At 40.3% G+C, this 15925-nt stretch overlaps 1 protein-coding gene across 2 annotated transcripts; it reads right to left on the reverse strand.

Annotated features, from left to right (window-relative positions):
- Positions 1–646: 646 nt before the first annotated feature.
- LOC117489052 (regulator of nonsense transcripts 1-like) lies at positions 647–15658 on the reverse strand. 2 transcript variants are annotated; one of them, XM_034138290.1, is made up of 24 exons: positions 15351–15658; positions 14378–14514; positions 12707–12796; positions 11732–11899; positions 11200–11380; positions 10577–10738; positions 10143–10227; positions 9807–9905; positions 9139–9247; positions 8515–8674; positions 8207–8325; positions 7672–7836; positions 7249–7363; positions 6747–6890; positions 6426–6639; positions 5885–6002; positions 5525–5681; positions 4483–4625; positions 4149–4323; positions 3834–3912; positions 3499–3660; positions 3138–3406; positions 2747–2866; positions 647–1946 (listed from the first exon to the last, which is right to left on the reverse strand). In XM_034138290.1, the coding sequence occupies exons 1-23, from the start codon at positions 15519–15521 to the stop codon at positions 2750–2752; spliced, it is 3339 nt and encodes a 1112-aa protein (XP_033994181.1). In that variant the 5' UTR covers positions 15522–15658; the 3' UTR covers positions 647–1946; positions 2747–2749. The 2 variants fall into 2 exon arrangements, with proteins under 2 accessions (XP_033994181.1, XP_033994182.1); XM_034138291.1 differs by lacking the exons at positions 12707–12796; positions 14378–14514; positions 15351–15658 and adding an exon at positions 11515–11571 and having other exon boundaries at positions 11732–11760.
- Between the last annotated feature and the right edge of the window lie 267 nt (positions 15659–15925).

Consider the following 15925-nt stretch of genomic DNA (forward strand, 5'->3'; position numbering starts at 1 on the left):
GAGGGCACGAGATACATTTGTGCACAGATCGAAAGCTGACAGGCAGGTAGGCCATCCAGTTATTTTAGCCGGGCTGGCTAAAATGATTGGTCGTGCTTTTTACAGTATTACGGCTTCCACAGATGACATTTTTTTATGGATTTTTTGTCAAAGCACTTAAGATATTCATTGCTATCGGGATGTTAAGAGCATTCCATGGAATATAACAAAAAGTGTATCTCGAGCCGGTTTCTCAAACGTACCTACCCCACCTTTAAGGAAACCAAAGGACAGAAACAAATAGGGGAAGACGACAATGTTAAGTTTTTGTCCTTGCGTCTTAATCATTTAAAGAGGTCTTTATGCCACATTTTAGGGTTACAGTGCACGTTCAACATATAACTTTGCTAATCTGTGGGCATTTCAAAATGTTTAATATCTCTTACCATTCTGACCTGGTGAAAACTATGATCACGTTTCTTTTCAACACATTTGTTTTAAGATCGGGATCGGAACCTAGAGGTTTTACTCATCATGGGTACAGAGTAGTTGTGTGTAGTATGTTAGTAGTTGTGTGTAGTATGTTAGTAGTTATGTCTAGTATGTTATTAGTTATGTCTAGGATGTTAGTAGTTATGTCTAGTATGTTAGTAGTTATGTCTAGGATGTTAGTAGTTATGTCTAGTATGTTAGTAGTTATGTCTAGTATGTTAGTAGTTATGTCTAGTATGTTAGTTATGTCTACTCAAGATGATTTATTTTCAGAGATAATCTCAATGTATGCAGTTTTTTTTGTTTTGGAGCAGGGTCTTTGCTGCCCTCTTGATTTGGCTTTTTTGATGCCTTTTGCTATAGATGCTCAAGATGATCCCTGTCTGCAAGCTTTAGTGGCTTTAGGGTCAGCAGGAAAGAATGACTGCTTAATTCAGTCATAAGTTAGGGTGTTCACTCACTCTTTAACACTAGTTTAAAGATACATTTAGAAGAGCAAAAACTAAAATGTCTCTCTTTATTCAGATGTTTAGAGCCTTAGATCTGGAGACAAAGATGTTTTTATTTTACGTTTATATCTGTAAGAGCTAAATCCCCCACTTGTTCCTTGCAGACCGCCTCGAGAAAGCCCTGCCTTGAAAGACGGCTACTAACTAGCTTACATCACTGAATACCTCAATGAAAACAGCTTTTATTTTAGAACACTTTCCAACTCAAAGCTGAGAAAGAAAAGCAAATGATCCGTTGTTAAGTAATCCTCAAATTTCATTGGAACTCTTTGAGGCACGACAAGCACTTTTGAGTTCACTTGAGAAGCCAGACAGTGTTTTCACACTCATCTCTCCTGGATGCTTCAATGTTAAATATTTAGAGCCTCAATTCAAGCTTTGAGTTTAAAAAAAGTTGCCATAACAACTGCTTCAAGAGCTGTGTCCCCTTTTGTCTTCTCTCTCTCCAAGCTACAGAAGACGTCCTGTTGAGTTAGCTTGGAGGACATTTGTGAGAGACACTTTTCCTCCATCTTTCTCAGCTTTTGGAGCAAGATTCCCAACCTCTACTGCCTGAAGATCTAAGAGGGTTCAGGGACTCGCGAGGGACAAGATGACACAGTCGCCCCCCATTCCCGCCTCCAGAATCGTTGGGACCTCCACCCTCCTTGACCTGTCGAAGGTCTTGCTTCTCCGACTGCGCTGCTCCGAAAACGACAGCTCTCTCCTTCGCCATGTCCTTGCGTGTGAGCAGCAGTGCCTTCTCTCCCCTTCTCTTGCTCGCTTCCTGTCCAGCTCTACTCCCATGTTTGCGCTCACACTTGTGATTCGTTGGTTTCTCACGGTCTCTCTCCGGTTACTTTCACACAGTGGTGCTTCGGTTGTAGCAGTGGAAAACGGGTATCCATGTTTGTTCTTTTTTGTTATTACCCAGATTAAAATACCATTGAACTAAGCTTCACACAGGCCTAGCTCTTTACCAGCAACCTGTGAGACAAATACAAAAAACAAACACGTTAATACTTGTTTTAGGAAATATTCAGTTGTCAGTTAAGAAATAAACAGATAAACCCTTTATTTAAAATAATAGTGAGAGCAGAGAGTTCAATAAGAATATAGTAGATATAAGGCTGGAGTTAGCGGGCAGTTAGCTTAGCACAAAGACTGAAATCTGGGGAATGCTAGCTAGTTAGGTAACAAAATCCATCCACCAGTTATCTACATGCCACGTCACATATATTAAATATATATACTATTTCTTTGTCGGATGCAGTAACTTCTTAAAGTCTTCAATGTGAAGCTGCCAATAAGCAAAGAAACTCCAGCAAGTTACTGGCCTCTGCCAAGAAATAGTCTGGCACTTATCCCTCCATCATTGAGCAACTGTTGTTTTTACACTTTTTCTACAGGTTTAAGTGGCAACAGATAACTCCCCCTGCCATCTAAGGTTTCCAAGTATACATTTTGTTGGATCTGCTGTCACAAAGTTATATTGTGATTCTTGCAGCAACACAGGACTCACTGCTTCAAGACTTAATTTTACCAGGACATACCCTGTGGCAGACTGAATTGCATAGTGAGGATTATAGGGAATCAACTAAAATGGTGATAGTGTCATCGGTTTATAGCCATTACATTGTGTTATCAACATTTACTTCATTATGGCAAAAACTTGTCTATTGCCTCTTTAACTCAAGGAAGTGAATTGGCTCTTTTTCGAAAATATCAAACTATTAATTTCCGTTCATGGAAACATCTTAGTTTCAGTCCACAGTGGAATTACTTACAGTCTAGTACTGGGACAGTCCAGTCACACCGTGTTGGTAGGCCCGCTCCCCCTGGTAGGTGGAGTCCTGGGACAACGCCACATCAATCTGGGATTTGAACTCGTCTCCTAGGTAACTGTCCTATAATGGGAAAAAAACAAAAAGTTAAAAAGAGGCCAGGCAAAAGTTACGCCTTAATTTCTTTCCAGGCAGAAAAGCAGCAAGTGGTTTGGACAAGATGAAGACGTCTTTGCTTGAAGGGGAAACCTGGACACACACTTGGAATATGTGTGCAAACAGACCCGGCAGTAATACAAAGAACTGGCTTCAGAAAGTGCACATCATAAATCTACTAACTACTGACTTTATAATTGAGATGTTTTCACAATAGATGGCAGTTCAGTGATCGAACCTGAGAGAGTTCAGGCTGTGAGAGCCCGGGCTGGCTCATCTGAGAGGGCTGGCTCATGTTGATGTAGCCCTGCGTCAGCGGGCCCTGGGAGAACGACTGGGAGCCCAGGTCCTGGCTGGCCTGGCTGCCGCTCATGTGGCCTCCATGCCGGTCTGCTCCTCCATTCCCTCCGCTGTGGTTCCCCATGTTGCCGCGGTTTCTTTGACGGCCACCTCGATTCCCGCCTCCTCCTCCACCGCCTGCCTTGCCTTTCATTCCTCCACCACGACCTGGAGGCAGGATATTTGTGTTATAAGTGTTCCATAGCACCAAGGGCCTTTTAAGCATGCCACACTTAGCTACAGCTTGATGTCTCACTCACCTGCTGAGGGTCCATTGACCTGCCCCATGTACCCAGGTGGAGGTATGGGGGGCATCACAAAGTTGAAGGGGATGGGGATGTTCAGGGAATTCATGGGATTGGGGCCGGTGCCGATCATACCAATTTGGTCGTGGGTCTGGAAATACATATTGGATGAACGTCCTGTAGAGGAAAGCAGTACGGGTTAATATTACTTCCTTTTAAATCTAAAACATGGCTCTTGTTTTTGTATTTGAAATGCTTAAGCAAGCACATTCAACATGTTTGCAATTGGTTTATTAGTATTTTTCTAACATTCAAAAATAATGATTGGTATTTGGTTAACAGTTTCTCACCGTTGCTGCGGTCATAAGCAGATCCAGGAATGAGCGCCTCCCTGGCATCATACATGGCTGTGCTCATGAATCGTCCCCCCTTCAAAAAATTAAAAACGCTATTTTAAATGTGTTTTTAGGACATGTCTCATCATCTTTGCATGAACACTGATTTATTACCCCGTTTCTTTAGACTTGTCCTAGCTGCATGAGTAAATTAATGCATCTTAAATCCTTCACATGCCCCACCGGAAAACAACAGTTTCATGACCCAGTTAAGAAACCCTGATGGCAGCGTTAGATCTATTCTCTGTTTAATACACATACTAAACTCACAGGGTTGATGGTGTTGACAAGCTTGCGGGGCTTGCTGAATTGCATGAGGCTCTCCCTCAGGTTGTTCAGGGGCCCCTCGACCAGGACCTTCTGCTCCTTGTAGTAATTCAACAGGTGGTTCCACAGAGGCTGCTTGGACAGAGCCTTTGGGTTTCCCACAATAATCACACCATACCTACGTGACATTAGCAGAAGACTTAATGATAAGAAACAGATGCGTAGGAATAACTGTGACGACATCAACATATCAAAAATAATTAAGCGAGTAAATAGAAAATGTCTAGAGTAGAAAAACCTTTATGATATTACACAAAGATCCTCCGTGTTCGTTTACCTGGCCCTAGTGAGTGCCACGTTGAGACGTCGGGGGTCATTGAGGAAGCCGATGCCCTGGTGCTCATTGGCCCTCACACAGGAGAGGATGATGAAGTCCTTCTCTCTGCCTTGAAAGGCATCCACACTGGCTATCTCCACCCCCTACAGGGAGAATAAAGCACGGTCAGTGGCAAACTGATGATCATTTAGGACAATCATTTACACATTTAAAGAAAATTGGTTGTGCTTTCTTCACAAATATTACAATTTTAATGAAAATGGCCACAAACTATAGGATTTTGGAGCCACTTCCACATCTCTTAGTCTAATGATGATGGGGATGAAGGTGATGATACTTTATTATCAGATCAAATCTGAAACGTTTCTTGCATCACAGCAGCTACATTTGTAACAACAACAAAGAAAAGAAACAAGGAAAATTAAAAATCAACATAACATTACAATAATGTAATGACAACATAGTAATATCATAAGGGGTGTTACGATCAAGAATTACATATGTATCTGGCACGCTTAAAAAACAGCTGTCGCCTACTTACAATGGCACACTTTTTTTCACTATTTACTTGATACAAACACTGAAGGTCCTCCATTGAGTTGAGAAGCTTAAATCATAGAACCATAACTGTGAGAAAGGCTATTCATTAGAAAAACGTAACATTAAATTGCTGGTCCTACAAACATACTCATGATAGTGCAGGGGTGTCACAGAGTGGAGGGTCTTGTTGTCAGGAAATAAACCCCAGCATGTAGAGAGCGCATACACCCAAAAACAGACTTTCTTCTAGCAAATCATGAAGTCAATCACAGAATCAACATTATGACGACCTGCTGCTGGCTTCTTCTCTATCAATAGAAATTGGAGCTCAGCAAGTATTTGGCAAACCTTGGCTAGTATTCAGGCTTGCACTGTTCTTGCATACTTTTTTCCATAAACAAACACTTTTTATTATCGCTTGCATGCAGACCTAAATGCTTTATCTTATTCTGATGAATTCCACCACACAACATTTCAACTGAAAACATATTTGCAGCTTTACCTGGTAGAGTTTGGTATGGAGGGAACCGCTGAACTGCATGTACTGAACCAGGTAGGACCTCTGACCCTCGTAGGGCGTAATGATGCCGATCTGATTGGGTTTGGCTCCAGCCTTCAGCAACCTGGTGGTTATTTTCTCCACATTCGCTGCCTCAGTCCTGCGTAGACAAGTATGGTAAATACATGACAAATGCTTGACTGAAACATTATAGAGTGTGTTATGTACTATGTTTTACAACAACGTTTTCTGAACATCCAAGTCATTTTTAGTGGCTACATGTGGATCAGTCAAGGGTTAAATTGACTCGTGAAAATTAACATTATAGATATCTGGTCAACACAATGATGAAGAAAGTGTAACCTGTTGAGATAGGATGTTCCAGAGCTGGCTATTTCCTCCTGGCCTTGGGTCACATAGAAGAACATGGGCTTGTCGGGCTGCGGCCACTGGAAGTCAAGGCCTTTCTTCACTCGGTCCGCTGTAAAAGAAACAAACAATCCGATGAGAATAAGGACATGTGCAGCATATATACAACAAGATAAATAAGTCTGCCAGCCCCCACCTTTCACAACAAACTATTTCCGTGGTCTCACAGGGTTACTGGACAAAAGAGGTAATAGGGTTTGAGGAAAACATTCAAGGACATGTCTGGGAGCAGCATCATATGACTTTAGAGCATTTAGCTGCACACTGAAGCCTGAGAACGATTTTAAGTGCCATTTAAAAGGCAGTTAAGGTTATGCCAAGTAAAAACATTTAAGATTACACTAGATAATTTTTACATTAGGATAAATGAAGATTTACAGGAAGAGAGAGGAGACCACACACAGCAAAAAGGGCCACAGGTCGTAAATGAACCTAAAAAAAAATAGCTTTGTAAAATGTTTATTTTCCATCTTACCCGCAGTGACTCCGTTCTGCAGAGAGCCCTCGTAGAAGATGTTGGATGGAAAGGCGCTGAGGGCCGGGTGCATGCGGTACTGGACCTGCAGGCGGATTGGCCGGATCCCCAAAACCACCAGACGCTCAAACAGAGACTGGGACAGACCGGCTTTAGCCGCCTTCTTACACATCACCACCGGGCCCAGCTGGCAGTGATCACCCACCAGAATCAACTACGGAACAAAAGTCATTAAGACAAAAATAAATAAATGTGGTCCTCACAATTTGGAAAGACAGAGCTTTAAGCAGACAGGTTTACTTTCTCTCATGAAGACCCTACCTGTTTGGCGCCCAGGACCACGGGCACCATGCACTCTGGTTCGGTGGCCTGGGTGCTCTCATCGATCAGGATCGAGCGGAACTGCATTTTGGCCAGACGAGGATCCCCCGCCCCAACACAGGTGCAGCAGATCACATCGGCATTCTGGGAAAAGAGGGAAGCGATAAAGAAGAAATATTAGTGAACTTTCTGCAACACTTTTCTACGTCTTTTTGATTCTTGAGATTTCTAGAAACCATTACCATGACACACTCTTTTCAGTAGGCCTGAACTGATTAGCCTAAAAAACATATGCCACTTGAAAATCACTATTAAATGTGAAAGGGCTGTACTAACTCCATACTTACACACATTTACAAGCTCCTGTCACCACTGGAATATATCTACATTTGAATGTTAACATTATGAATGAGGCTTCAAACCTTTAAACTACTAAACTAAAATAGCCATGTAGTGTCACAAACAGTCAGTAGTAGGTCTTGCATAAGACCATTCTTCATACCATAAGCAGTTCCCTCTCAGCGGTGCGTCTCAGAGCTCTGTAGCGCTTCTCGTCTGAGGACGACAGCTCTCCAGTCTCGTCCTTCAGCTGCTGCAGCTTCTGAAGTTCTGGCATGCTGCAGAAATCATAACTCATAAGTTCATAACCATGCCTGTGAGCAGATTTTACCATTACTCCAATAATTATCATATTTGTACTTCCTGGATTCACATTTGTCTCTAACAGGACTTGTATGATATGATACTGCTTAGCAACAACATGCTTTTGGTGTTATCAAATATAATTGTTTCGAGACTAGTTCTGTTTTTCAAAGACACATTTTTTAAAACTGATGGTGTGTGTATACAAGTATAAATCTGATACTTGTACTCGCAGTTAACCACACACAGGTTTTTGTATTGATCAAAGCCAGTAGTGTGTTACCTGTCCATGTTGCGGGTCTGGTTGTGCAGAGCCAGGAAGGACACAGGCGAGTCAATGGCCTCCCTGCTCTTGGCACACAGCCTCACCACCTTCAGGCCCGTCTGGTGGATCTTCTCCGTCAGCTGGTCGACCGCAATGTTGCTGGGAGCACACACCAGCACTGGCCTGCAGGAACAAAAGTCACAACGCGGTCTTAGGGGGCAAAACTAAAAGCCAAGATATTCTTGGAGAATAGTTTAGGCACTGTCCAAAAAAACAGTTTGGCTCTCCTGTTTGTCACACACACAAAAAATGCATGCACTTGGGTTTTTTATTTCAGGGTGATGACATCATAAAAAATTCAACAATGATCATTCAACAACCTCAATAAAAGCTTCAAATGTAAATAAAATGCATTGGGTACAGACTATTTAAATAAAAACATTCAAACCAAATACTAATTTTATAACCGAGATGGGTATTATTTCTGATAGTACCAGCCCACAGATAAAAAAAACACAGACAAAGCAGTAAAATACTTCTCCATGTGTCTTACCCGTTGCCCTGTCTGGCCAGGTGGTAGACGACGGTGGCAGAGGTGACTGTCTTCCCCGTGCCAGGAGGACCCTGGATCAGACTGAGAGGACGCTGCAGCACCGTCTTCACTGCGTACACCTGCATCACAACAGCCAAGACACAAAGGATTCATACAGTAGCTATATGAATAGTTGCATTCCTTGAATTTAGGGAACCACTTGAGGAATAGGAGTGAACTGTGCATGGTATCTGTCATGTTGTTTATGTGGTCTGTAACCTTCCTGTTTATATATTAAAACAGTTTCTCCTCCTGTCCCTCCAACTCACCTGTGAGTGGTTGAGGTCGGGCAGGCCTTGAGCAGTGAAGCGTTTGGGCAGCTGGCACTTGATCACCACGTCCTCTACCTCGTGTCCCAGCAGCTTGTGGTAGATGTAACCAGACACTGAAGTCTCGTCCACAGCAAATGTCTTCAGGGCACTCTGCATCCTGGGTGATGAAGACAGGAATATAAAGATCAAGTTGTTGGCTGGATCCAAAAAAAGACTCATCATTCAGTGGAAAAGCTTTGCAGAAACGAACTGCCCAGAATGAGTCATTGAAAACATTAAGGTAGTAATTTACTTTTTCCAAAAAGAAAACATGTCATAAACAATGGTTCAAGTAAATACAGGGCAAAGTGACTCATTGCACGTTAAAAACGTTAGACTTCATAGACTAGTGAAATGCAAAAAGCATTTAAAAGCCACCTTCCACTGAATATGCATAAACAATTGCATACAAATAAACAGGAAATGAATATGTAGTCTCTTGATTGTATTGTACTCTGGCTCCTACTTTAACCAAATGACTCAACTTAAGATTGGCTTACGTAACTGATACATAAAGCTAGGTTTCAAGTCTTGCATCAACATTTATCACAGCAAGGTGTGTGTGGGTTTGTTTCTGAATACCTGTCGAAGGAAGTGGACTTCCACACAAAGTCGACCTGAAAGTTGTGAGGGATCTCCACTGGAGCGCCGGCACTGCTCCTGAGCTCTATGGCAATCTCATCACCATAGTCTGGGACAGAAGGTCAAGGAAGAGGTAAACATAATACTGCTACACAAAGAGTTAATGAACAATACCAGTTACGCATGTGTTACTTAATGATATTTCAAGCTCTCTTAACGGGTCTTAGCATTTTTTATTTAATCAAAACCCAGATTAACATCGTCAACAGGACTTTTAGGTGGAATTGTAGACACTTTTCAAAGTGAAATCAAGAAATGTTGGATATATGCACCAACAACTGGTATAATTCAGTCTCTTTTCTTATTGTTGGAGTAATGTACCTATTAATTAACAAGTGACAAGCTGTTTAATCACTTTCAAAATAAAGAATGTGTTTTAAAAAACAACTCATGACTAGAGAAAGGCATGTTTGAGGGCGTTGTTCCCACTGCTGTCACTAGATGTTACTAAAGACTCATTTTACTGATAATTAAGTTGAGCTTCACTTGAATGTACTAAGAGCCCTTTCTGCCTGTGACACAAAGTGATAAATGTGTTATTTTCAGATTAAATAGGTAAATGTGGTTAAATACAGTATATTATTATATCGTAACAGTCATAAGGATACTATCGGGGACTTTGATGACATGTCCGATGCCTTTCCACGGAGGGGCCAGATCCCCTTTGTACCTCAGGCAGATTTCATCTCCCTGCATCAGTCGCATATCTACAGGGTGAGATGGACAAAAAAGGAAACGCCATTAAGTACACATTACTGCTTGGAGTAAAGGCAAAATGATGTAATAAAATACAAAAACACACCATAGCCATATATACATATATTTAAATAACATTGGAATGTCTGTTTTTTGTAACTAATTTAAAATAACATTACAAATATTCATTTTAAACAAACCATGATGACAACAATGTAAACATTTGACGCAAAAATACAAACACATACCCGAGTCCGTCTTGGGAATAGTGAAATAAGCAATCCTCTTTTTATTCAAGCCCAAGTCCCATCTTACTGTTATGTTGTCTTGAGTCTGTTAGGAAGCAAAGTTCAAATATGTTTTCAATATTTAAATTAAAGCAGAAACAATTATCAAAATGATGACAATAGAAATGAACAGCTTTTGGATAACCATAGTGTATCAACTGCGTATTAACTGAAACCAGGTATTTCACAATGTATCTATGAACTAAAACACAGTAGAAAAGAGTAATTTCATCACCATCAACTAATTATAAATTAAACTCATCTAAATCAGTTTGTCGATGAATTGATTAGTAGTTAAAAAGGTATAATTCCAAATTGTTACTTTAGGTGTTTATTACAACATACATGTAACAAATATTTTCTGAATAATAAATGTTCTCTTTTGTTTCTCCAACCTGAGACTCTTTGAGTTTCTTATCATAGTCGGCCTCCAGCTTCACAAGAGGACCAAAGATGTTCTGGTACTGGTAGGCGTCCTCATATCGGAGCAGCACATGTTGGGGCTCCTCGTCCACGCCGGGCTTCTCCAGGTCCTCCAAGGTCGCAGTGGGATTTTCCTGCCAGCGCACACACACACACACACACACACACACACACACAAGTTTAAAATATGAGTTGACTTTCTTTCAATAAGCTAAAATTGCCTTAATTCCAATTGGAAGGATTGAGACAGTAGGTCCTTTTTATAAAGACATTTTGACATGTTTTGACAGGAGGCTGAATTCCATTTAGCCGCTTCAGCTTGAGAGCCCTGGTGTTGTGAATGCTCGCTCACTTTGACAGTCTACTGGCACACTGCTTTTACAATTATGTCAAGTTAAAATGTCTGCTGGCAGTGAAACCGAAAGAAAATTATCAGTAAACCCGCAATAAAGTTATTTGCATCACACCCAACGATATGACTTTATCTGGTTAACTGTAAAGATAAGCCCAACCCACGCTCAAAGATATGTGCCTTCAGAATATTGACATAGTGAATGTAATGGCGGGTGTGTGCCACCGCAGGTCCTTTACATACCTTCCAGAGCTCCTCCAGCTTGTTGATCTGCTGGGCGGTGATCTGACGGGCCCTGAGCTGCTCCTGCTCCGAGGGGATCTTCACCAGCCAGGACAGGAAGCAGCGGTCCTGGATGAGAGGCTGCCACTGCGAGCTGTCCCAGTTGATGTCCTTCAGGCTGCTCTGGCTGGCACATGGCTGCCTGGGTCATAACCAAAGAAGAAATGTCACACAATCACATTTGGAATTTTCTTTTATTTCCCCAAGGAAGGTCAGTTTGCATGGCTAGGGACATAAAGACACCACTTTGTTTATTTCACGGGTTTTTAATTTTACCTTGAGTATGTTTTGATCATAATTATTTATGCTTAGATAGATCCACTTCGCTTAACCCTGATGTGAGAAGCAAAAATTAAGTTAATAGGTTTCTTTTCAAGTATTACAATGATATTGTAGATGAAACACAAATATTCTAAGGAGTAAAAGCAAAAAGCAAATAAGCATTTCTATAAACTTGGAAGACTTTGTACCAACCCTGTTCAAGCAACCTTACCTGCACAGTAGCACCACCACAGAGTCGGCCTTGGCAGGGATGAAGCCCAACAGGAAGACATTGCGACAGCCACAGTTGTAGCACTCCAGCACAGTTTCCCCCAGAGGGCCATCTTTATGCAGGGTCACCTCCTTGGACTTTGCTCTCACCAGGTGGTTTACAATGTGGCTAAAAGTAGAACGAATGACAATTAATGCATCATAGGGACGAAATGCAAAACACTGCAGTCTTGTATGGGATTAGGGTGTACTGTACAATACTGATGTGCCATTCTTCATTTTATTTAGACACAAATGAAGCATGACTGGATAGAACTACAGGAGAAAAAGTCATTAATGAATAATGCAATTTTGCAGGTGTTTGTTTATACAGCTTTTAATATAGAAATACTGTCATACAGCTGATAGAAACACAAGTTCTACAAACGTTTAAGTAGTTGTGGGGGTTCATAAAAATTCCCAAATGTGTCACTATGAATTTATTGCGCAGAGCTCTCCACCTGCAGTCTAGTGGCAGAACTACCAGAGCAAAAAATGGCAAAAGCTGCTTCAATTGTAAAGGACTGAATAGTGATTGCTAATAATGCCTCAATTACATTTACATCACGTATAAAAGGAGATTAGGTTAATAACGACATTTCTCTGATTCACAAAAATTAAGTAAGGCTGATTCAAAGGAGGAGGACAATATAAAAAATGACTTTGAATTTAGAATTATAAATCCTATTTGCCTTCGATAACTTGAATGCATTTAAATTAGCCCTTGGAATTAAATAAACATTATTCCCTTAAATTTACCTCCATAACTACAACTGTCCATTTATGGCCGAGACGTATTATAATAGTCGCTGTGAACACCTGCTGTGATGATATTGTAGTATACTATACTGTAAAATGATCCTCGCTGTAGTCTTTCAGATAAGTCCACCAACAGAGAGAGTCAATAATAACCTAGCTTACACTGTGTGTGTCTTACCTGCCGGATGTGTTTCCCCGGCCGTTACAGAACCACTTCTTGCTGGTGTTGCAGTAGACCACACAGGCTGGATCATGAATACCACAGTAACTAAAACAGAAGGGGGCCAACATTGAAAAAAGAAACACAAAACATGAAAGTTAAGTTCATGGGCCAGCTTACAATCTAGTATGTCAAAAAACAAAACTAGAAAAATAACCACGACGTGTCAAAAATGATCAAAATTGTCTCATTTAAATGACACTGCCACTTGAGTGTTGTAAACTAATGCTTTATCGATGAAAGTAAAGTGATGCAACAATCCATCCAAACATCTTGAAGAGGTCTAGAGCAATGACACAATAAAACAATTTCTAACTTACTTATTTGACTTTTATCCATTTTTGGGAACAACAACTTAGAGAGACTCTGTAACTGATCGTATTGATTTTGATATTGCATACTGAATATGCACATTAATGAAAGCTCAAGCAATAAATCACCTTGGATGATATATTGCAAACATACACTGATTGCAGTAGATCTGTATTGCCAGTACGGATTTGCAAAGGATACAAAATATATTTAAAAAAATACTATAGTTTGAAGAAAGTAATGTCAGGTTTATTTTTTTGTCTAGCACTTTTATTGATTGCAATTATGAAACCAAATAAGGCACATTGTAAAACATATCTTTTAGGTAATGAGTTGTGTAAGAAAATAAATAATCGCAAATTAGATTTTGTCAAAACTCTCAAATATCCGTTTTGGCTTCACAGCTTTTATCTTTGAGTGTTGTGAGCTTTTGTAAAACTCTTCCTCTTAATCTTAGAGAAATTATGTAACCGGGTCGTATGCATATTCTAATTAATATGACACTTGAAACGTTGTGCAATAACCAGTTAAACAGCAAAGACTCTAGCTGCATACCTAATACACAAACTGTATGTTGCTGATGGGTATCAAAGATTTTATACAAATATTGAAAAGCAGAGGGTGACTAAAAAAAGCGAAGCTATCATTCTCTGTCCAACAAACTGTGTTTTGATTGTCAAACTTCAATATGACAACATTTGAATTTGCTACTGATCTGTTGGTGAAAGATATGGTAATTCATCACTTTTTTTATAGAGACAAAGCTAGTCAACTGAGAATGTCTGGGATGTCAGACATTCTCTACAGTAGTGATTTGGCACAGCGAAACTAAGGGCTGACAGCCAACTTGTTAGTGAGAGAGTATACAGGCTGTGAGTATGAGAAGGGCTGCAGCGCTCAACATTATGTAACAAATATAGTAATCAACCACTTGTTGACATAAACATGATACAAGATGTACAGATTATTTGGATTATGTGCCATCTGTAAAGTGTGTGAATGAGTGCCTGTAGAGTTGAAAAGATGTTTGTTCAGCGGTTGAGAACAAGGGAGAAGTATTTGCTTGGAATGTGCTCAAAATTAACTATTTTATTTTTTTAAATTGCATTTGAAAAGTAGAATTTATTTTCAGACCTTTATGTCAACAAAACTGCTACAACCTACTGAGACTCAATTTGTTATAAAGGTGGTTGCTGAACCATATAGAGTAATATCAAATAAAAACACCCAGCAAAAAATGATGAAAATAAACAGAAAATGAAACATGAAAAACATTACAAGTGATTATGTTCTACTATGTGTCACATTAGTGTTTACCTGCAGGCATGTATTGGAAGATCCTTGGTGTAGTACGCGTCCTCCTCATCCTCCTCAAAGTTCAACTCTGCCAGCAACTGACCGGCTTTTAACACTGGGTCGTCTCCATTCTGTAGCAGGCCATCATGGCCATTAACCTGAGGAGACAGAGGTATCATATTATAACTATGAATTAGACTTAATGTCAACAGGGTGTGGGATAAAATGACATAAGAAAGAACTGTATTAATCCTGAAGGAAATTATTGTGCCATAAAATGCTCAAAACGTAGGCTACATCATAAGAATAAAAACTAAGAAATTAAGATGAAGTGTATAAAAAGTAATAATAACAATGCCTGACAATTAGTGAGTAATAGAATAAACTCAAATATATATTTAACCTGAAGTAATATTGGAAAATTACATTTAAAAACATTTTACCAATAATAATAATTAATATGATAGGCCCCTATTGACAATTACAAAAAAAATGTAGTATCACAAAAAGACAACAAATGTAAAACTAAAGAGCTAAGGAGATATATATAAAGCATGTTATGGTCATATATTTCAGTGTTGGTCACATCAACAGACGGTTTGTTGACAGTTATATCACACTGACTGTATCCAACTAAATGCATCTACCACTCTCTGTAATCGCTGTCTGTGGACACAGCAAGTATTTAGTGCATATAAGAGCTAATAAACATAAAAACGTTATCTGCTACATTAGCAAACCCCTGTCAATCTTGGTTTGGATACCATTAAAGTGCTGCATTGACAAACTAGCTGTCAGACTGCTAACTGTGTAGGGTAGCTAGCATGCTAGCCAGTTAGCGGGATACAAGCATGGGTAACAGATGGAAGGCGTTACCATGCTAACCGGAGGTACCCACTACTACCCAGCGATGTTGTTAGCTAACGTTAGCGTAGTTGTCAACACAGAAGAAGACATGTTTTGACACCGAGATGCCACAAATAGCCTCACGCACCTGGTTGTCCAGCTGACTCTGGGTTTGGCCTTGGGTCTGGGTCTGGCTCGGCAGGGTGAAGTCGGTGAAGTCGTACTCGGAGCTCTGGGTGTCCGCTCCCAGCAGCTCGCCCTCCTCGGGGTCCAGGAACGTGAGAGTCTGCGAGCTCGGCCCGTACGCCTCGACACTCATGTTTTTACCTTTTTAATAAACACAATTTCCCCCCAAACGGTTGCTATTCCAGTAAAAAAGAATGAATGACTGAGACACAGTCCTGCTGAAATTACAAACACTGGTGGTAAGAGAGCCTGGACTACGGCTGCATTCCGTTTGCATCCCCTCACGTTTACTCTCCTCCTTCACGCCCACTTGTCTCCTACAGTAAGTCACCTGCAAGAAAGGAGGCAAGGAGACATACGTGAGCAGAATGGAAGTGCCACTTTTATTTCTGAAGGCCGAGCTCTCTGTCATTAAATGTGTCTAATTTATAATTGTTTGCCTTTTAACTCACGGAATTATAGATCCAACCTTTATGATTAATTACATTTTGAATTACAGTTGTGTATATATATATATATATATATATATATATATAT

Source organism: Trematomus bernacchii, unplaced genomic scaffold (genome assembly GCF_902827165.1).
Source record: "Trematomus bernacchii unplaced genomic scaffold, fTreBer1.1, whole genome shotgun sequence".
Taxonomy (NCBI): Eukaryota; Metazoa; Chordata; class Actinopteri; order Perciformes; family Nototheniidae; genus Trematomus; species Trematomus bernacchii.

Bases quoted from the DNA above. Each gene is read 5' to 3' on its own strand.
- LOC117489052 (XM_034138290.1), bottom strand. From the start codon at position 15,521: ATGAGTGTCGAGGCGTACGGGCCGAGCTCGCAGACTCTCACGTTCCTG. The intron at 12,797-14,377 runs GTAAACACTAAT...CTTCTGTTTTAG, and splicing joins CTTCCAATACATGCCTGCAG to TTACTGTGGTATTCATGATC. The intron at 11,381-11,731 runs GTAAGGTTGCTT...GTTATGACCCAG, and splicing joins GTGGTGGTGCTACTGTGCAG to GCAGCCATGTGCCAGCCAGA.